At 38.7% G+C, this 21,871-nt stretch overlaps 2 protein-coding genes and 3 non-coding genes across 5 annotated transcripts; all 5 read left to right on the top strand.

Annotated features, from left to right (window-relative positions):
- The first annotated feature begins 539 nt into the window (after positions 1-539).
- On the top strand, positions 540-4,566 carry rps8a (ribosomal protein S8a). The gene is made up of 6 exons (XM_003448444.4): positions 540-674; positions 2,134-2,240; positions 2,504-2,603; positions 2,811-2,986; positions 3,418-3,547; positions 4,407-4,566. The coding sequence occupies exons 1-6, from the start codon at positions 671-673 to the stop codon at positions 4,514-4,516; spliced, it is 627 nt and encodes a 208-aa protein (XP_003448492.1). The 5' UTR covers positions 540-670; the 3' UTR covers positions 4,517-4,566.
- LOC112843024 (small nucleolar RNA SNORD46) lies at positions 2,293-2,402 on the top strand. The gene has a single exon (XR_003215112.1). It is a non-coding gene; the product is annotated as a small nucleolar RNA SNORD46 (small nucleolar RNA).
- LOC112843022 (small nucleolar RNA SNORD38) lies at positions 2,644-2,713 on the top strand. Its single transcript, XR_003215110.1, has one exon. It is a non-coding gene; the product is annotated as a small nucleolar RNA SNORD38 (small nucleolar RNA).
- Positions 3,234-3,301, top strand: LOC112843023 (small nucleolar RNA SNORD38). The gene has a single exon (XR_003215111.1). It is a non-coding gene; the product is annotated as a small nucleolar RNA SNORD38 (small nucleolar RNA).
- An 8,785-nt stretch (positions 4,567-13,351) lies between the features above and the next one.
- acadm (acyl-CoA dehydrogenase medium chain) lies at positions 13,352-21,646 on the top strand. Its single transcript, XM_003448445.4, has 12 exons — positions 13,352-13,492; positions 14,254-14,365; positions 14,627-14,724; positions 14,989-15,058; positions 15,343-15,443; positions 16,126-16,206; positions 18,401-18,531; positions 18,709-18,817; positions 19,065-19,205; positions 20,152-20,247; positions 20,361-20,609; positions 20,698-21,646. Exons 1-12 carry the CDS (start codon positions 13,472-13,474, stop codon positions 20,767-20,769), a joined length of 1,281 nt encoding a protein of 426 aa, XP_003448493.1. The 5' UTR covers positions 13,352-13,471; the 3' UTR covers positions 20,770-21,646.
- Positions 21,647-21,871: the final 225 nt, after the last annotated feature.

Raw genomic sequence — 21,871 nt, 5'->3', positions numbered from 1 at the left:
CCAGAATATTTAAGATTTTTGAGATGCACCTGTATGTGATACTTTGAGTGATATCTGGAAAAACGATAACAGCAAGAGTGAAAGGGGAGGTTTACAAGATGATAGTGGGGCCTTCTATGGTGTATGGTTTGAAGATGGTGGCACTGGAGGAAGACAGGAGGGAAAGCTGGAGGTTGAAGAACTGAAGATGCTCAGACCTTAATTGAGAGTGACCAGAATAGGCAAGATTATAAATGAGTACATCAGAGGGACAGGTCAGGCTGAGCGATTTGGAGGCAAAGTTAGAGTTTTAAGGCGCCATGGTTTAGACACCTGCAGAGGAGGGAATTGGATATACTGAGGAAGACCTCAGAGGAGAAGAAGAGCATGCAGAAAGCTGGTGTGACTGAAGAGGATGCAAGGGATGGAGTGAGATGGAGGCAGATGATCTGCTGTGGCCACCCATAAAGGAAACAGCCTGATGAAGAAGAAGAAACTGAAGACCTTAGAGAATATGAAAGCAATGTTGTACTTTCTGTAATGTTGTTCTGTCTCTGGTATGGGTATCTCGAAACTTTTCTGAGACGATAAAGGAAATCTCGTTCGCCGTAGAGTTAGTTCTCGCGAGACCGAGGGTGTTCAAACCTCCCCATGAGCCCTTGCGGTTCCTCTTTCTAGCCGGCGCCTGAGAATGGGTACGTGTTTTCATGCTCGCGTCGGAGACCGAATCCTTACCCATCTGATGTTTTAACGAAGGAATATTCCAGTAATGGTTTGCTATAGTGATAAATGTTGCAATCTAAATAGAAATGGCTGACTCTTTGTTGTCTGTAGTATGTTGAATTTGTTTTAAAGAATTTTTTTCTAGTGGCTCTCTGAAGCGCGTATCCAAGATGGCTGCTCTCAATGGCTATGTAGTTAGCTGCTGAGGCTGAAGTGTGCCTAAAGACTTCTCTTGTGGCTGGTTTAGGACGTTTTATTATGAAGCAGCTGTGTTTTCTCGTTAACTTGGCTGTATACGAGAAGTGTTGGAGATCTTGTGCTCGCATATTCAACTGTTTAGGCTGATCGAAGTTAGCTTAGTTAGCATGCCGATCGTGATCTTGTCACGCTGCTTGGCTGAGACGCTTAACGTAATAATGTAAATGCTTATGCTTTTTCTTTTTAGAAAAGTGTTTTGTCTGGTTATTGTTGTCGAGCTTAATTCAGCTTTATTTTGTCCTATTTAGAGGCATCTTATTTTGAAAGCTATGTCGCAGGTAGACCCGGCCTGTCTCGTGTCTCCCTTCCTGCATGCTCTATGATGCATTCATGTCCTCCAGTGGGACACCTTGGGCTTCACCTCTAAATGTTCCTTGTTGTGCTTTGGAAGATGGACTGTGAATTATCTGGGCCACATTCAAACCATAACCTGGAGTAGTGGAGCACCAGCCGCTTTGAGAATAAGGACTAATGCTCATTGAGTGGGACAGTTAGCAGGCCTGCAGGTGTGGAACACAGGAGATGTCAGTAGCCACATGTTTTGGTGGCTTTAGGTCCATGTTGGTGATTTAGAACCCCTGGATTACTACTGAAAACCCAAACGAATATATATAATGGTTGTGGAAATATGTTTCTGTCCTGACTTTAGGAATACTATGATAGCACAGTCTAGGGTGTATTTGTAGCCTAGAACACTGAAATTTTAAGGCCAATGTGATGTAGTGGGTCTGTAAGAGCTTCTGAATATGTGTATGCATGTATCTGAGTATTGCGTGTAACCAAACTGGTGTTGGTCACTTTGTCAAGATGCTGTTAGCTGTGTTATGATTGGCAAGTCCTGAAATATTGCTGCATTGTTTTGAGTCTGGAAGTTGGCTCATCTCAGTTTTTTGTTTACTGTTAAAATAGTTTAAATCTGGGTTAATATGCAACATGAGTTGGCTTTGTGAATTTTTAACTTTTTGTAAAAGCAACTACATCTAGCCATTTAAAAGTACAATTTGATTGCTTGAGCGACATGATGAAACTCTTTTATGCGGAATCCAAATCAAATTGCGGACAACCCTTACCTTGGAGAACTGATTGCTCAAGCACAAAAAATAATCTTCTTGCTAGCATCTTGTTGGTGGCCCAATAAACTGACTCTTAGTTTTCCGTATTTTACTTTTGCAGGTATCTCAAGGGACAACTGGCATAAACGCCGCAAGACCGGCGGTAAACGCAAGCCCTACCACAAGAAGAGGAAGTATGAGCTCGGGCGACCTGCTGCAAACACAAAGGTGACTTTTTTGGGGGGGGCGCCTCTTACCTGATTAGACTGAATAATTTGGTAGCGTGGGTGATGAAAACTTGACCTTAGGTGGGTCTTTATTTTGAGCCGTTTTGGTTCAAAGCTTTGGGCTTACCAATGTTAGGACTTGTCATAGTTACACTGACACGCTTCAAAGCATATGCATGCTGCTGCTTAGGAAAGGAGGTCTCATACAGATCCTCTTATAAACTATAATACAATGTGTTCTTGTTGTTTTTTGCTTTTTTAAAGATTGGATCTCGCCGCATCCACACGGTGAGGGTCCGTGGTGGGAACAAGAAGTACCGAGCTCTGAGGTTGGACAATGGAAACTTCTCATGGGGCTCTGAGTGTAAGTTTCTCCTGGAGTACCTTTTGATATTCCACACACCTTTCCATGATGATAACTTTGTCCAGTTCTGCTACTGAATGCAAGTGGTGACAGCAAAGACTCCTGAGAAAGACCCCTTCTGTCTATTCATAGTTAACAGATTTATGAAACTATGTAGTCAGATTGAATGGGAAGTTTGATGATCATGCCTGGGTTTTGTGTATTCAGGCTGCACACGGAAGACCAGGATCATTGATGTGGTCTACAATGCCTCCAACAACGAGCTGGTCAGAACCAAGACCCTGGTGAAGAACTGCATCGTCCTTGTTGACAGTCTTCCCTTCAGGCAGTGGTATGAGGCTCACTACGCCACTCCACTGGGACGCAAGAAGGGCGCCAAGCTGGTATGTCATAAGCTCAGTTGATCCTTGTAGTTAAAGCACGTTATAACTAGGTTTTGCATTCTCTTGTGTTACTGTGAACGCTTTTTAAATGCTAATGGAGGCACATCGCTTTCATGTGCAGCAGCTTTGTCATACCACAGACTCTTAAGTTTGTTTTAAACATCTTTCGTCTCCCTTCAGTGGAAGACGTCTTTATTTAGTTAAAGCCTTTTATCTTCATTAACAAAGATAACAGATTCGATGTGTCTTTCCATGACGATAACTTGTCCAGTTCTGCTACTGAATGGAAGTGGTGACAATAAAGACTCTGAGAAAGACCTGTCAACTGAAGTTGCTCATTAAAAGAACATCCAAAGCATATGGTTTTTGTGCAGTGATTTTTTTTTTTTTTGCAACCATCTAAAGAGCCTTTCTTTCCCATCCTAATGCAGAGCCCTGAGGAGGAAGAGATCCTGAACAGGAAGAGGTCAAAGAAGACCCAGAAGAAGTACGATGAGCGCAAGAAGAACGCCAAGATCAGCTCACTCCTGGAAGAGCAGTTCCAGCAGGGAAAACTGCTCGGTAAGTTCAACATTTGTGGCAGAATTATTTTTATTTGGATAAGTGGTGAGTGCCGTTTGAAAGTTTTCATCATTAGAGTATGAAAGTGTAATCATGTGTGGCAGTTTCTTGTGCATATGTGTTAAACACAAATACTAGGGTAGTGTTTTTGGTGTATTTAACAAAAAGGTTTTCACTTTTCACAAGAATTATAAGTAATTTTGAGTGACTGTTTAAAAATTTGCTGGGAATAAAATATTTGTATTTTTATTGAAAGGTCAAATGACAGGAGAAATGCAAAGACTGAAGTTAACATGATCTCATTGCCTTAAATATATTTCTGCAACATCAGACTAGGGCTGCCACAAACGATTATTTTGATAGTCGACTAGTCACCGATTATTTTTGCGATTAGTCGACTAATCAGATCATGCATCCATTGGACGTAAAATGTACACCTGAAAATATGTTAAACGTTTATTTTGTGACCCAGAAAGAATAATAATTGTAATATTAAAACTAACTAGCTGCCGCCATTGTTGACAACTGCGCTGGGCCACGCTATGAATTCTGGAACACAGTTTCTTCTTCTTCGGGGTTTAACGGCAGCTGGCATCCTTGTACATGCAGTGCTGCCATCTTCTGTTTCAGTCCGTTATTACACTCTTAAATACTACTACTTATTCCTGCGTCTTTTGGGATCTTACAAAGCTTCAAACGACGCGTCGACTATTAAATTAGTCGTCGACGATTTTAATAGTCGACGTAATCGTGACTAGTCGACTAATCGTGGCAGCCCTACATCAGACCCACACATCTGAAACTTGATGTACTGACCTTGATAACATGACTGACTCTGCTTCCATCTTCCTTCATGCAGCTTGCATCGCCTCCAGACCCGGCCAGTGCGGCAGAGCAGACGGCTACATCCTGGAGGGCAAGGAGCTCGAGTTCTACCTGAGGAAGATCAAGGCCAAGAAAGGCAAATAGATGTACAGCTGTTTGATACGTCAATAAAATCCAAACGTCCCACAACTGTCCACTGTGTCTGCTCTTTCACTGGATGTGACTGTCATTTGTGCATTTAATTAGAACTGGATTTTTTTTTTTCGAAGGCTAACTGGGGGTAAAAAGATCACACCTAATAATTGGTGACAAATATAAAAATGTAGATTTCTGACTGCCTTCAGGTCTGCATGCGTTAAAGAGTGCATTAGATGAATTGCTGAGTTGGAGTATTCAGATCTGAGTAAAAGCAACTATTTAGAATGACATTTCCACACCTATGTTAATGAGGAAAGGCCTCTGCTGCTTAGGTGTTGGTGTAAATATAAAGCAAATACTTGTTCATTACATTAAAAAAAAAAAAATCTGCTAGTGTTGGAGTCGAGGTATGAGTTTTAACACTTAGCAGTGGATTTGATGCAAATAAGAACCAGAAAAAATCTTGAGGGTGTTTTATTTCTGCCAATGTGGCTCACAAATATTGGAATCCCATAACATTTGAGAGGTAAAATGTTATGAGTGTGTATAGAAAACGAGGAAATAAGTGGCTTATAAGAACATCAGGATTGCGTTAATTGAAACTCACATGGTAAATCGTTAAGTCTTTGAACTAGTGTCATGAAAAGGTATTTGTCACATGTTCTAGGTCAAACAGTATTAGCAAAAGATAACCTGAGAAAATTCAACACCCAGTTTTAATATTCCATTCATTAAGGGTAAAAACAAACAATCCTAACGTCTATCTGGACCTGTGTGGAAAAACAATTCCCCTTAAACCAGGGGTCGGCAACCCGCGGCTCCGGAGCCGCATGCGGCTCTTTAGTCCTTATAGTGCGGCTCCGCGTGGTTTGGGAAAATAAATTAGAAGTATTTCGCTTTAGTGTATTTTATTTATGTTAGTTCTTTTAAATTTGTAGTTCTAAATTGGAAGATTATTGTGATATTGAAATATAAATATAAAATTATATTCTATTATTTTTTCCTCACTCAATATAAGCGTCACACTCGCGGAAGCCGGTATTCCCGCCGAAACACCGTGCATTTATCGAGACTTTCAACCCCAGGTAGGCCAATTATGGATCTTCGGATCCACATTATGTCAGCAGCTCCACCGTGAACTATGTTAAAGACAAACACTGCTCACGCCTCACAGACGACAGATGACAGCTTACAGTCCTGTGTAAACGTGATTGCGGGTGCCGCTCAGGTGCGTCCGCCTCCCCTGCAGCGGCGCTGCAGACCACGCCCCCGCCGCACGCATTAACCAGGTAAAATACATATTTAGGCAGAATTTTGCAAATATCTATTTTTAATTTTTCAGCAGCATAGAGCTTTTTTACCAATTATTTTTTAAAAGTCAGGTCAAGGCTCCAACAGCCCAAAGGAGATATAAGGGAGGCGGCTCACAACAGTTTTTGTTTGCTACATGGATCATTTTAGTTCAGCTGGGTGTCTTTGCTTTTGTTATATTTCTTTAAGAGTTCAAAATGTGTTGATTACATAAATAAAATGTAATTTTCTCTGTAGCACTTCGCGGATTTCATAAGCAGCACACTTTACCTCACCTCACCTTACCTTGTTCACACAAAGGAAAAAAACAATATATACAGTGTTATCTTCATTTTAGATGTCAAAAAGTATTTGCGGCTCCCAGTGTTTTCTTTTGTGTGGAAACCGGGTCCAAGTGGCTCTTTGGGTGTAAAAGGTTGCAGACCCCTGCCTTAAACCTAATGAGTCACGAAACCCTCACAGCAAAAACTGATCAAGCATTTGTAGTAACCAGCGTTGTTCAAGTTACTTGAAAAAAGTAATTAGTTACTAATTACTGATTATCTCTCCAAAAAGTAATCCCATTACTTTACTGATTACTTATTTTCAAGAGTAATTAGTTACTTTTCAAAGACGCAATGCACAACCTCAATATGTAATAAACCAATAGAACTTTCAGCCCAATTCAGTTTTTCTCCATAATCCATCATATAAAATTGAATCAAATGGAAAGCCTCTTTCTAAAAGTTGTTTTATTAGTTTTAATCTTTTAATTTTATGCACATTGCATTAAGCAAAAAATTTAATTATATGCAACTGTCTTTGACTTGAAGAGACTTGTTTAACATTTAAACCTATTTTCTGTTGGTCAGTTATCGGGTACAAAGTTAATGTGAGTAAAACACAATTGCTTAAATACGATTATAATTCATCGGAAGAAATTAAAAATAAATATTATTTAGCATGGCCAACAGAGTATTTTAAATATTTGGGAGTTATGATACCTAAGGATCTCGCAGAACTATTCGAATGAAATTACTTTCCAATACAAAAGAAAATGAAGAAAGATATAGTGAGATGGAATTTAATCCCATATCTAAGTTTATATTTGAGAATAGATTCGATTAAAATGAATATACTACCCAAATTATTATATTTATTTCAAACATTGCCAATAGAAATAAGCCAGAAACAATTTAATGAATGGGACAAAATGTTGTCAAGATACATATGGCAAGGTAAAAGGCCCCAAATTAGGTTTAAAAACATGCAATTGGATAAAGGAAAAGGTGGGTGGGGCCTTCCTTCTCTCGAGGATTACTATTGGGCTCCACAGTTAAGGTCTATGATATGTTGGTGTAATCCTTCCTATGATGCTCAGTGGAAAGGCATTGAGGAGAGTCTGACTGCCATTCCGATATAAGCTATTATAGCAGATAGTAGCCTGCAAGATTTAATAAAAACTATTGAAAATCCATGGATCAAGCTGACTTTTAAAATTTGGGAAATAGTAATAAAATAGTATAAAATGGTAAATGGCCTGTATTTATATAGCGCTTTAATAGTTCCTAAGGACCCCAAAGCGCTTTACACGTTCAGTCATCCACCCATTCACGCACACATTCACACACTGGTGATGGCAAGCTACGTTGTAGCCACAGCCACCCTGGGGCGCACTGACAGAGGCGAGGCTGCCGGACACTGGCGCCACCGGGCCCTCTGACCAGAAGAAGCTAGAAGAAGAATAAACTAGAAGAAGATGTAGCAATTCTTAAGTGGTGTGCATACGATACAGATTTTGTTCCAAATAAATTGGATACTAGATTCAAAGATTGGACAAATAAAGGATTAACAGCTTTATGTATGGTAATGGAGACAGGTAGAATTAGTTTTGAAAGGATTAAAGAAAAATATTCGTTAGAAACACAGGATTTTTATAGATACCTACAGATGAGGCAAAAACACAAAATCTAAGGCTGAATTAAGCAAACAGCTGTTAGACTTATTTAAAAGGCCATACAGCTCAAATAAAGATAGAGGCTTTATCTCTGCCTTGTATAAAGGGTTAATAAACATGAAATCACACTTGACCCTACATATTAAAACATAATGGGAAATGGAGGGAGGAATCGATATTATGAAGGAAGAGTGGACATACCAATGGAAATGTAGCAGCTCACAGAGCTGGAGGGAATTTAGTTGGAAAAGCCTGATAAGATATTTTATTACACCTCACCAAAAATCAAAGTAACCCTCCCATTTGCTGGAAGAATTGTGGAAACACAAATGCAAATCATTATCATATAATTACTGGGACTGTCATGTTATTAAAACTTATTGGAAGGGAATACATGTAGCAATACAAGAGATATTTGGATTTTATTTGGCTCTAGAAAGTAAAACTGTATTTTTCTGACTCATGCCAGAAGGATGGACAAAGAACGATAAATATTTGTTTAATATTTTATTAGTGGCAGGCAAAAAAGCCCTCACAAAAATGGCTTTCATGTGAGAGCCCAACTATGAACATGTGGGTGGACGTCGCAATGGACATTTACAGGATGGAGAAAATGACAGCTGTGAACTACAAGAGAAACCTGTGGGTGTCATGTTGGAAGAAATGGACGGACTATATAATAACACGCAGGCCAGATTTTGACTTTGTTAACCTTAGATAATGTATTATTTATATTACTGGTAATTAAATCTCACTCCCTAAGTGTTTAGGTTTTTTTGTTTGGTTTTTTTCTTCTTCTTTTTTCTTCTTTTTTCTTTTTTGTATGGATGTTTTTGTTGTTAAAAAGAAAAAGACATGTAGATGGATATATGTATCAAAATATGGTACAGTGATTTCTAAATGTCAATAAAAATTAAATTAAAAATTAAATTAGAATAAAAAAAACTGTTTTTTGCATATTCCAGCATATAAAATAATGTTTTGTGTTTACACTCACTCTTTCAAATAGATGCAAGTAAAACACACTAAAAAATAATTAAAATCAAAGATTCAGCAGCAGTAAGTCCTGTCGCTCTTAAATCTATTGTCAAATGTTTAGCAGGAGTGGGGCGGGTGGAGGTTTGCCCGGTGCCACAGTGGTTATGTCAGTGGGGGATCCAGGGATTTCTCTGTGAATTTCACATTTAAGTGGCAGCTTGCCAGGTACTTGCTCAGATTTGAAGTTTAATCTTTAATTTTTCGCTGTAGAAAGAAGTTTTCTTCCCACGCAGAGTGTACACTAATGTTTTTGTCACTTTTTATGGAATAAAACTCAAAGCAATGTCAGTATGTCAGTGCTTTAAACGCTGCATGGTCGTACTCTCTTCTGCACTCCATATTATCCATTGTTGAGCTAATAATCTAATCAGTAATCTAATTACTTTTTTGCAATAGTAATCCCTTACATTACTTGTTACCTGAAAAAAGTAATTGGATTACAGTAACACATTACTGCCCATCTCTGGTAGTAACTGACAGTCTTTCATATCACTGTGGAGGAGCTTTTTTTTCCACTTTTCTTTGCAAAATTGTGCTAATGCAAGCGCAGACGGTTTTCAATATCTCAAGCAGGCTTCAGTCAGGATTTTGAAATGGCTACGTAACCCTCCATGGTGTGTTAGTTTTATGCCAGAGGTTATAGGAATCAGACCTTCCAGAGAATTGAATTTCTCAGTCCACAGAACATTTTCTGTCCCGGGGATCATTAGATAGTTTTTTAGAAAATGTGAGATGAGCCTTTGGAATTCTTCCATGGATGCCATTTTTGCCCAGTCTCTTTCTTATTGCTGAACTGTGACCTTTACTGAGACACTGAGTTCTTTAGATGGTTTTCTGGGTTCTCTTGTGACCTCTTGGGCGAGTTGTCAAAGCGTTGACTCGTGAGAAGATTCACTGCTGTTCCAGGATTTCTCTATTTGCAGATAATGACTCTCACAATGGATCACTGGAGTCCCAAAGCCTGAGAAATTGCTTTGTAACTCTTTCCAGGCGGATAGATGTCAATGACTTTGTTTCTCACCTGTTTCTTTAGATCATGGGACACACAATGTGTTTGTTTTAGTCTTTGTCACTTTGTCAGACAGGTTCTATTTAAATGATTTATTGAGTCTGCCAGTAGCTCGTTTAACTCAGCTTTCCAAAAAGACATGGTTATGAAATCATCATTTAAAATCTGCATTTTTTTTATTTACTTGTGTTATTCTTGTCTAATATTAAAATGTGTTTGATAGTCTAAAATATGTTTTACAAATATTCAAAACTACTCAACTTTTAATAAAGTGTTTGAGTGTTTCCTGTCCAGAAAACAGATGCAGTACTTCAAAATCATTTTAGTAACTGTATCATAGACACCTTTTGTAGTCAATAGCTGAAAAACTCATGGACATCACCTGTCCTGTCCTGCTCTGCCAAGGCCTGAAAAGCATGCTCTGTTGGGTTGACTCTCACCTGTCTTATCTTATCTAATTTTAATAATATGTAATTATTAGGTCCTATCATTACATTTGTTAAGCAGTGGTGTGCGATACTGTAAATTATGGTATTGATCTGATACCAAGTAAATACAGGGCCAGTATTGCCAATTTCGACACCCATACTTTTAATCTATAAAGGCAGCTTATGTAGGTGAGAGCAGTGTGTCATGATTCATTACATGAGTCATCATCAGTTTGCAAATTTTGAACACTTTTTTAATGAGTACCAAGTACTGATACTACTGTGCTAGTATTGATCCAGTACCAATAGCAGTGTTGGTACTGATACTATCGATATTGGGATCAATAAGTGCACCTCTATTATTAAATAATTTCAAAATATTGAAATCCTTTAATTGCGTTGTCTCAATAATAATAATACATAGATTATGTCCTTCATCACTGCCTGATGTTGTAACAGTTATAGCTGTTTGTGATGTTGTATTTTCTAGCTAGGTTTTATTTATGTTTTGCAGTTTTATTTTTCAGTTCTATGTAATTCCAGTTGGTTTCCTGGGTGGATTTGCTCTTTCCTCTTTCGTCTTTACAAACACATTTAATTTTAGTTTAGACTTCATTGTTTTTTAGAACTAGTTTTAGTCTTTTAAATCATTATAATGTTATCTTTTCCCCAGACTACCCTTTCTGGGTCACAAAATAACCTTTTAAGATATTTTCAGGCGAGAATGTAGCTGTGTAAAGTTCAAATATCTGCTCGATTTATCAAGACATCACATATTTGCAAAAATGCTCCGACGTTTTCGGAGACGTCTATTTTTTTTCATGCTTTGTAGCAGCTTTTGAACATCTGTTGCATCTATTAATGTCAAATCTAGCCTTTATTTAACAACATAAGCAAACTCTATGTTACAATGATTGCACAGCCATTAAGGATCAAATCAGTTTCTGAAAAATGTTCTGTTTTTTCTCCCTCTGCTTGCTTCTTACTGTCTTTGAGGCTCGGGACCAGCACTCCTGCTGTTGGACAGAAAGACATCAGTAAGTATTTTGGTTTTCCAATATATTAGCAACTGTCAGTGACATTTATATTAATCAGGCTGAACTTTAATCATACTTTAGATCCGCCTGTTTTACTTATTGTTTTATTTGTGCTTTGGTTTGGGGAAGTTGTTTCTTTACTGATCTTTTCCTGTCTTCTGTTATTAGACTTGAGATATGACTGCACTATGCTGTTGCTGGTGACCACAGTTAATTCTACAAGACATGCTGTGTAAGTAAACAAACAACAACAGTTTGGTCTGCATTTCTTGAAAGATCACATCCCCCAAACTTAGTTTAGAGGGTCTACACTGTATATAGTGAAGTTTGCAAGTTTTCTAACAGCAAAATTTGTTTTGTGCCCAAATCATTTTGCACATCATTAGAATGAAAGTTATTGGCCATGTTTGCATAGCCCTTTTTAAAATGATGCTTTCATGACATTATTGTGTGTTGGGTGGTGGTCAGGGCTATGCAGACTGACAATTGGGACATTGAATGTCACCTCTCCGGTGGGGAGGGAGCCTGAGATTGTCTAAATTGGAGTCTGTTCTATACCAAATGCAGAAAAAAAATGTTTTAAGAAAGCAATTAAGTTCGTGTTCCAAAAAATATGATTGTTTGCTTGCAGGACAACAGGAGAGATGAGTCCTCCATCACAGATGGTGTGGTCAGTGAAGATGGTCGCCTGCAAGTTCAAGCTCATTGCGTCTCCAACCCACATCCACTGCCACTGTACTTAAGGGAAGTTAAAGACTTTCTTCTGCACTTACATTTGGATCACCTTGATCCATGACAGTCATTCAGGCAGTAATGCCTGGACTGGAAACAAGCATCCTTAAAATATTACAACATTCCAGCTCCTGTGTTGTTTAAATCAGAGACTGCACTTGTGACAGAACAATAAATATTTTATTTTGATTATATAAGTAATGTAAGTACAAAACAAACTTGTGGTAGGCCTAAACTTATTTTCAGAATAATTAAATCTGAGACTTTGTTTCATTGTAAGATTATAACAGTGATGGCAATATAATTGTTTGTTGTTCAGCAGAACAGTGTCCAGTATGTTGGCTGTTATACTTTGTTGTGTTTGAAAATAAAAGTTGGGCTGATTTTAACATCATTACAAAAAGTGTTGTTAATTATTTTTAATCATATTCAGGTTACCACAAATTGTTTTTTCATTTAGTTGAACTTGAAATGTTTGTCAGTAGGTAAACAATTAGTATTGTACAGTCAGAAATATCAAGTTATTCTTAATACTGCAGACTTGCAATGTATAAGTTGTCCTAACAGTCATCTTAAGTAAGCTTTACTTAGTTTTTTTGAGGCAACGAGTTTACATATTTTTTTGAGTTCTGGGAACTAACACGGCTGTACAGTGTACTCAAAATGAGTAAGTTGCCCTAACTTGGTCATCTTAGGTAAACTTGATCCAATTTTTTGAGTTCTGGGAACAAATGAGCTTGTACAGAGTACTCAAAATAAATAAGTTGTCCTAATTTAGTCATTTTTAGCTAAGCTTTACTCAGTTTTTTTGAGTTCTGGGAACTAATTAGATTTTACAGTGCAATATGAAAAAACATAATTCCACATGTACAGACCTAACATCTGATTAAAAAACATGATGACTTACAAGTGAGCTTTAAATTTTCAATTTATTAAATACCACCGAGAACAGGGTCAAATCAGTTTGGTGTTTGAAATAATCATAATAAGTTCCCTCAAATGTGTTAAGCCAAAAGTAAAGAGTCTGTTTAGAAAATGTAAGGAGTAGAAAGTACAGATATTTGCTTAAAAATGTAGGGAGTAAAAGTAAAAAGTTGTCAGAAAACAAAACTACTCAAGTTAGGTACAGATGCCTGAAAATTCTACTTAAGTAAAGTAACTAAGGATTTGTATTTCGTTACTTTCCACCTCTGAAAATTGAGTCTCACTCAGTCTGCACTAAAGCCTCATCGTGGTCGTGTTTTTGATTTTAGTTAATGATTATTTTATTTGAGAAAAAAACAAAACATATAAGTTTAGCTTTCGTTTTATTTGGCTAAATAAATTAGGTAACTAACTGGGGTAAAAGTCATAGTCACGGATGCCAACAAATGACACGTGACTAATCTCACTGCTTTGATTGGGCGAGAGGACGCTTATGTAGAAGTAGGGCAAAGGTAGTACACGGCTAGTGCAGAGTCCTCTGGTGAAATGACAATGTTGCTCAACAAGGTAAATTTCTCTATTTTAATAGTCATCTACCTCTTTCTGTTATGGGTTAACTCCTTAAAAAATTTCTCTGAGCACCTCCCGATTGACAGTTTATCGTTTTTCGTCCGATTTTCTGCACGTTTAGCGAATACGTCACACGCTAGCGTTAGCTAGTTCGGTACTTAAGCGGTTATAGCGTTAGGGGACGTTATCAGAGGAATGTTCGTTTAGTCTACATGTAAAAAGGTTTCTCTTAAATGTACACTTAAGTTTATTTTGTCAAAATAAGGAGAAAAAAGGGTTAATCATGAATGTATGAGTTGCACCAAAAGGTTCGCCTTTTTAAATTGGACTGAGCAACATTGGAGTTTTCAAGGGACAGACTCTACCCCCTTATACATCTCAATGTTACATCTCAGCAAACAAACAAGCGATCAAAAACCACTGTTACAAAAGTGAGCAGAAATAGGAAGACCCAGATGTCAAAACACGGCAGTAAAAGACAAATAACTACCATCAATGCTCCTATTCCTGGGTTGCAGCCAAACATTACCACGCCTCCTGTATTTTGCTAACCAGTTTTTCTTTACCTTGATGGGAAATGGTTGTGAAATTGAGTAAAGAATTCATGAACAGGAAACCCACAGTGCTAAGAAAGTGCACTTACACTAGGCTTTTTGTGTTATTTACATGGGTGGTGATTAGTGAGTCTTAAGTTTTTAATTTAACAGTTGTGAGGTGTCACAAACTGTCTGATGCATACCTATATTTTTCACACACAGGTCCTCAGAGCTGGTGTGTGGTGTGGGATCCGTCTGCAGAGCTCTTCTACAGCTACAGCCAGTGCGACAGCATCTTCCAGCAGCCCTGCTCCATCCCTTGGCTTCTCATTTGGTAAGTAGGCTGCAGACCTCGGTATTATAATATATAGTGAAAGGTTTTTTTTCGTTTTGTTTTGTTTTTTCTAAAACGGAGCCTATTTGGTGCAGACCAAGAAGCTTTTGGAATCTCCTAAAGTAAAATGTAATCATTTTGTTTTTAAAGTGGGGTCTCATTTAACAAATAAATGTTTATCAAATAAATGCTCCAGTACTGTAGTTTATAGGGATCTATTAAAATAAAGCTAAAATGCTTTGTTGCTTCTTTGGCCCACAGAGTTGACCGATCAGCAGAAGGAGTTCCAGCAGTTGGCGAGGAGGTTTGCACAAGAAGAGATCATTCCCGTTGCTCCTGCTTATGACAAGAGTGGTGAAGTGAGTAAAGCGAGGATTGGGCTGCTGTAGCGATGGTGTAAATTTTTTTTTTTTTTTTTTTTGTTTAAATATGCAGATTTGCTTGTACTGTTGATGTCTCTAGAGATTTTCAATTATGGTTATGACTTAGGTCTATAGTGCAGTGGTGTTGAACAGAGAGATAAAAATGTATAAATAGGTTTGCTGATCGCGTGATGGTGGCAATCGCCCCAGGTTTTGAAACTGTCTGGCTTAGTAATGCTGACATGTTGTCTTCCTTTACAGTATCCTTTCCCCATCATCAAGAAAGCGTGGGAGCTTGGTCTGTTTAACGGTCACATTCCACAGGAATATGGTATGTTGCCTTCTTATTTGAAATTTTAGTTGCTCATTCTAAACTGTACGTATGCTTTGCATGGATGAGATTCATTCACAGGTAAAATATTAGTGCAGTCCCAATCATACCATACATGTTGCCTTTACATAAAGAGATATTACAGATAGCTGTAATGTTGTTGCCTACTGTGACCATGTTTGCTGGTCCTGGGGGAAAAATGGCAGTGAACATGTGTTAATTTCTGGGAACTCGACAGACTGAACACTGCATTGGAAAACTTATTTGTTCCTCTTTGTTTTCAGGTGGAATGGGTTTGTCGATCTTTGACAGCTGCCTCATCACAGAGGAGCTGGCTTATGGATGCACAGGGATGCAAACTGCCATGGAGGCAAACTCTCTCGGAGTAAGTTATTCACGGCCTCTTTTTTATTATTATTTTATTTTATTTTATTTTATTTTATTTTTTCAGGCCTATCAAGACACATACCCAGAACTAGAGATTTAGAGGTTTAAATTGGCTTTGTAACTTGTTTAAATATGTTTTAGAACCTGTTGTTGCAGTTGATCCACCAAAAATGGGCTGCTGTCAGGCATATTGTTTATTTAGCAGATTATTACAAATACAAATTTGCTTCAAGGGGCCATATATTATCAGAATCTGTCTGACTCTCCGCGTATGGCGGAGGAAATGTCTCCTAAAGTGAGGGAAAACTGTAGCCAAAGAGGCATAATTTTTCAGTACATATGGACAGGAATAGGAGCAAGAAGACAATTTCTAAAACAAAAGCCAGTAAACAACATGAGTTTGGCAGTAGAACAGAACTCATATCAGGGATGATTAAAAGGTTATTTTGAACCCAGGGGGGAAAACGTGGGGTTTATGTAATCGGCCATCACGGGCTCTCTGGAGCCGGCTGTTGACTCTTCATCAGTCGGCTGTTTAGATTCACACGTACAAAAGTATTTCATGTTAAGAAATATAGATAAGGCTAATGAAATGCTCCCAAAGTTATTTCATGCATATTGAGCACAGAGGAGGAAAGTAGCTCAGTTAAAATTAACTTGTATCTGTTTTCCCCACACAGCAAATGCCTGTCATTATTGCTGGCAGTGATGCACAGAAGAAGAAATACCTCGGACGGCTGACAGAGGAGCCTCTTATGTGTGTAAGTATTTAATTGGAATCAATGACATGATTTGATATTTGGAAGAATGCAACATCTAGTGATATTGCATGTTCTGCAGTAGTTGCATCATCTACTGCAGAACATGCATACAGATAAGAGTAACCTCAAATATTTTAAAGCATATTTCTGTCCTCTGTAATATTTGATAGGGAAATATTAGATCTTCAAATGAACGCTTTAACTGCCATGGTTACTACTCTCGATTTTAGTTAAGTGTCAGTCTGCCAAACTGTCATCTAGAATTAAAATATTTGTAAACATTCAGTTCACACGTTTTCCGTGGAAAACGATGACGAATGCTAATTCTCATTCTTGCTGTTTCACGCTTGGGTGCGAGCCTCTGCAGTGTCAGCTGGAGGCTGTTGATTTATCCCTCTAAATCCCTAACCTCACTTATGGCTGTGAGCTCTGGGTAGTGACCAAAAGAATGAGATCATCGATGCAAGTGGTGGTTTTCTCTGAAAACTGGCTGAACTTTCCTTTGGTGATGGGGTGAGAAGTTCAGTCAACTGGGAGGGAGTCAGAGCAGAGATGCTGTTGCTATATGGCATAAGGAGCAAGCTGATGTGGTTTGAGCATCTGATTAAGATTCCTTCTTGGTGCCTCCTCGGTAAGGCGTTCTGGGCATGTCCTAACAGGAGGAGGCAGAGATTATGTCTCTTGGCTGGCCTGGGCACACCTCCTCGGCGTGTAATAAGCTGGATGAGGTGGCTGGGGAGAGGGAGGTCTGGGCTCTTCTGCTTGGGCTGCTGCCTCTGAGACCTGGCCCTGGATAAGCAGCAGATGATCAGGCTCAAACTTCTCCATGAATGAATTTCCATAATTGGGACTGAAAGGGCTACCCAGTGAGACTTCCTGTTTCTGTAAGGGAGAGTTCTTACTAAACTGTTTCTGCTAATTTAATGAGGAATTCTGTGGATGGAATTCCGTAGATTACAGTGGAAATCTGTAATATTCAGTGGACTCATGACCTCATCTAACAGTACTACTGGAGCACCTTTATCAACATTAGCAAATGACAAATCATCATTGATAGATCTTTTAGAGCCTTTCATGCAGCAAGAAGTTCAGAAAGAATATTTTGTTGCTCTGGGGAAAAACAAAAAGGACCTAACTTCTTCAACTAAACAACAAAGTTGGTACAGAGTCATTAGATCCTGGTGCAAATAAAGAATTTCCTAGATTTGAATTTCTTAATTGTAATCCACTAATTGTTTGTTCCTCACTTTGGTAAATGGTTTGTACAGAGGGAGTGGTGTCCAGAGTCTTTACATTTACACATTTATTTTATTTTTTTATATTTTATGTTTTTTCAAGATGGTTTAAAAAGAAGGGAAAAAAGACAATTCCTGATTACTTAACTGTCTGTTTGGATGAGTTGATTTATGCTGGATGTCCTCAAGTCCTCTTTCCGTGCCCATCTGTAGCTCCTGCTGCTCTGTTGTGGACCTTTTTTGTAGATGACTTTTTTTGGTGCAAACAGTTCAGCTGCTCGGTGATGCTAAAAAGTGGATCACTACTTCAGTGGAGAGCCCGTCTGATGACTGGTTGCCAACCTTTTCGTGCTCTCTGTGCATCCTTTCCATCCACTGGGATCGCCAGTTTGATGTTCCATGCGTATAATCCAGAATCTCCTGTAGACGCTTCTTGAGCTTTATCACAGAAAGTTCTTCTTTATAGGAACTGTTGTAATCTTTAAGTTGCTATGACCCACCTAACACTTTGAAGGACACTGACAGACAGTCACATCACAAATCTCTTTAATATATGGTAGCAGAAACGAACACATTTAAGCCTGCGGCTTCAGTTTCTACGACCTTTGGCTGTGACTCTTTTTAAAGCACCACCTCAACATATGGTGGGCGCAGGTGACATCAATAATCAACCTATCAACAACGACAAGCACAATGACTGAGGATTTAACTTTCAAGTTTGTTTGTTTTTTAATACCCTTTATAGAATAAATGGTAACAAATGAAGGAAAGTTTGTTTGTGTAGGAGACTTTGAATAACAAGGCAGTTCAGAGTGCTTCTTGTTATACCGTCATGCTTTATTTATTTTGTAACAAAGACCATAAACTCTGTGTTTTACTACTGTGTGCTGAAAGCAGCAAACATGCAATGAAAGACGGTGCTGCTGTTTTCAGTTTAACTCCTGTGTGGTTTTCTGCAGGCGTACTGTGTCACTGAGCCCGGGGCAGGATCTGATGTGGCCGGCATCAAAACACGAGCTGTGAAAATGGGCGACGAGTATGTTGTTAATGGGCAGAAGATGTGGATCACCAACGGAGGGAAAGCTAACTGGTGTGTGCTCACAGTCGCTGCTGATGTATTGCATTCGTTAAAGTTGTAGTGATCAGTTTTAAAGGGCATTCATCCTCAAGGCCACTCTGAATGCTGAAATTTGTGCTGCTCTTCTCTCTTTTCTCTCTGATTACTACAGCAACTTCTGTCTGGTAATTTAGTCTCTAATACTTTTAGGTACTTCCTGCTTGCTCGCACTAACTCAGATCCCAAATGTCCAGCCAGCAAGGCTTTTACTGGCTTCATTGTGGATGCAGACACTCCAGGAGTTCAAATAGGAAGGAAGGTAAGCTGAAAAAGAGTCTTTCAAAACATTAATCACATTCTTCAGTGAGCAAATCATATTTTAAATGTTGCAGAAGTTTGATGCTCTGTTCTATAAACATTAGACACATAATGTCAGATAATTACTTTACTGAGTAGTGCAAATGATAGCATTGTTTGTTAAAAATTATATGTAATAAAAGGAGGAAAAATGTTCAGTTTGTAAATGCATCCCATTTAAAAATTTTATTTTGTTTTTGTGCCTGTAGGAAATGAACATGGGCCAGAGGTGTTCTGACACGAGGGGCATTACCTTTGAGGATGTGAGAATACCGAAGGAGAATGTCCTGATCGGAGAGGGATCTGGATTCAAAATTGCCATGGGTGCCTTTGACAACACCAGGCCACCAGTAAGTTTTCCAGCTGTGACAAAACCTAACATCTGTAACGACTGTGCATAGCTTCATCTTTACAAGTAGATTTGCAATCCAAAGATGGTGTTGTGTACAGAAGTAAAGACGTGATTCATCTTTTGGCATCAAATTATATCTGCAAATAAAAGGATTAGAAATTGCAGGGCAAAAAACTGAAGTTATTGGTCTTTAAAGGTGTTAAGCAGTGGATTTTTTTTTTTTTTCCTCTCATTTGAATCTCCCAATTTAACTTGCTAGAGTTTAAGGGATATATATTTGTGCTACTGGAGAATTAACACTTACAGTTAAGGAGAATATCTTATTTATTATTTTCACTAATATTGATCAAAGTTGTCTCTGAGCTGGTAGTTTGAGTGTGACTCAGCAGTACAAAGATGCACTAGTGTGGGCTCTTAAATTTTTTTTTTTCCACTCACTCGCATGCTAAAGGCTCGTCACACGAGACTAATTCAAAGGTGTGCTTAAAAAATATGAACCATGATTGAAATGGAGATGATTGGGTGCCAGTTTGGCTCAGTGGTTGACCATGTGACTGCATGCCGCATGGCCAGAAGAGCAGTGGTCCGGGCCTTGAGGCGACTTCTGTTGTGATTTGGCACTATATAAATAAAATTGAATTGAATTGAATTGAAGTCTGACCTCCTGCCCTTTGCGGCCTGTTTTCCCCTCTCTCCCTGCTTTCCTGTCAGTCCACTGTCTCTATCCTATATAGGCAAAAGCCAAAAAAACCCTGGCTTTGTTTCACAAACAGTTTATGAGCTGCTTCTGTCACAACAGGAACTTTGAAATGTAGTGAAACAGCACCAGGAAACTAAACAAGAACTACAGTGGATCAAACATTACCAGATTTAAGGACAAAAGTTTAAACTTGTAGCTGAAGATTTGTCTGAGCGTGGTTGTTTATGTTTTTGCTGCAATGCAGGTGGCAGCAGGAGCTACCGGCCTGGCACAGAGGGCACTCGACGAAGCCACCAGTTACGCTCTGGAGAGGAAGACCTTTGGCAAAGTTATTGCTGAGGTGTGTTCAAGCATTTTGTTTGTCCTTTAAATCTGGGTATCCTTAGTTGGACTGCTTTTGTTTTAAACTCAGATGAAGAAAAGATCAACGTGCTTCTGTTTCCTGTTTCGCAGCACCAAGCTGTGTCCTTCCTGCTGGCTGAGATGGTGATGAAAGTAGAGCTGGCCAGGATGGCGTACCAGCGTGCTGCCTGGGAGGTGGACCAAGGCCGCAGAAACACCTACTACGCTTCCATCGCCAAGGCCTTTGCAGGGGACATCGCCAATCAGGTGGCCTCTGATGCTGTTCAGGTATTTGGAGGCAACGGCTTCAATAGCGAGTACCCTGTAGAGAAGCTCATGAGGGATGCAAAGATCTACCAGGTGGGTGACAATAATGTGCAACTATGCACTGCCTGCACCATCTCTGCTTCATCTTCTTTAATTAATCTGATTTTTTTTTTTTTTGTAGATCTACGAGGGCACAGCTCAGATCCAAAGGCTCATTATTGCCCGAGAACACCTGGGAAGAGCCAAGAAATGAAGTCTGCTCATCCTCATTTAAACTTACTTTTCATGTTTGGCATACATAATGTACTTGTTTCTGTTCCTTTTGGTCACTTGAACTCAGGATAACGATCAAAATTTTGCCTTAATGTCACTTCATCCTACTGCGGTTTTCAAGACTGATCCAGATCAACAAGACCCATCAGCCTCCTTTGGCCTCAGAATTCACGATGCCACAAGTTACACCAATCCATCAAGTCACAGAATATGACACCGCTATCTCCTGTTCACAGAACAGTTTCTGTTAATGATGGGGGCTGGGGCATACTGTGTAGCATTAATACGGTGTGATCTGCCAATTGCCTGTTATGCTGTGAAGCTTCTGCTGATGAACCTGAACTGTTGGGACTAAAGTTAGAAAAAAGGGACTAGGATTGGACTAACATTCAGCCTTACACTGTTGCTGCAGTACTTTAACAGTGTGATTGGTGTTTGATCACATTCACTCTTCTTTGCATCAAAAGTTTGATAAATGGTCATTAATTTCTTCATGCCTTACTCCAAGCCTTTTCTCTCAGTTCTGGCTCTCATACTGATCTTTGTTTGTTTGTGTTTTGCTTTTGTTTTTGTTTTTTTAAAACAAAAGGTTTTAAATGTAGAAATGAATTTCTTACCAGAATGTGTAAACATACTGATGTTTGTAAATTTGCATGCTGTCTGAAAACAGTTTGATTTTACATTTAGCTGCTGTCTCTTCTACATTTAAAATGAATATCCAATGTTTAAAGCGTCAGCTTTACGTCTTACCTGTGCAGACAAGGCACATGTGGATGAGATGAAGATAGACCATTGTCACATCATGGAGAATTGTGTCCATAAATTGTCACTGAATAAATTATTTCATTCAGTCTAAACATCTTTTTTTTCTTCTTCTCCTTTCTCCCATTTGCTAAATCAACAAGCAGTTTGAGTCTTTTCTAAATTTCATTTCTCCTGAGTTCTCCACATGCTGAGATGAAGCTCATTACCTAATGACAGAGCATTCACAAGCATGTCTTTTTTAATTTTCTTTTTATTGCAAGCTTCACTTGTTAGGAATCTGTCAAATATTCATTATACTTAAGGACTTTTAAAACAAC

The sequence above is a fragment of the Oreochromis niloticus genome, linkage group LG18 (assembly GCF_001858045.2).
Source record: "Oreochromis niloticus isolate F11D_XX linkage group LG18, O_niloticus_UMD_NMBU, whole genome shotgun sequence".
Classification (NCBI taxonomy): domain Eukaryota; kingdom Metazoa; phylum Chordata; class Actinopteri; order Cichliformes; family Cichlidae; genus Oreochromis; species Oreochromis niloticus.
The sequence above is the reverse complement of the archived record's forward strand: the minus strand, read 5'-3'. Positions and strand labels throughout refer to the sequence as shown.

Excerpts from the sequence above, each read along its gene's own strand:
- rps8a (XM_003448444.4), top strand. Across the intron at positions 2,604-2,810 it reads CTTCTCATGGGGCTCTGAGT|GCTGCACACGGAAGACCAGG; the intron begins GTAAGTTTCTCC and ends TTGTGTATTCAG. Across the intron at positions 2,987-3,417 it reads GCAAGAAGGGCGCCAAGCTG|AGCCCTGAGGAGGAAGAGAT; the intron begins GTATGTCATAAG and ends ATCCTAATGCAG.
- acadm (XM_003448445.4), top strand. The coding sequence starts at position 13,472 with ATGACAATGTTGCTCAACAAG. Across the intron at positions 13,493-14,253 it reads TGACAATGTTGCTCAACAAG|GTCCTCAGAGCTGGTGTGTG; the intron begins GTAAATTTCTCT and ends TTTCACACACAG. Across the intron at positions 14,725-14,988 it reads CTTATGACAAGAGTGGTGAA|TATCCTTTCCCCATCATCAA; the intron begins GTGAGTAAAGCG and ends CTTCCTTTACAG.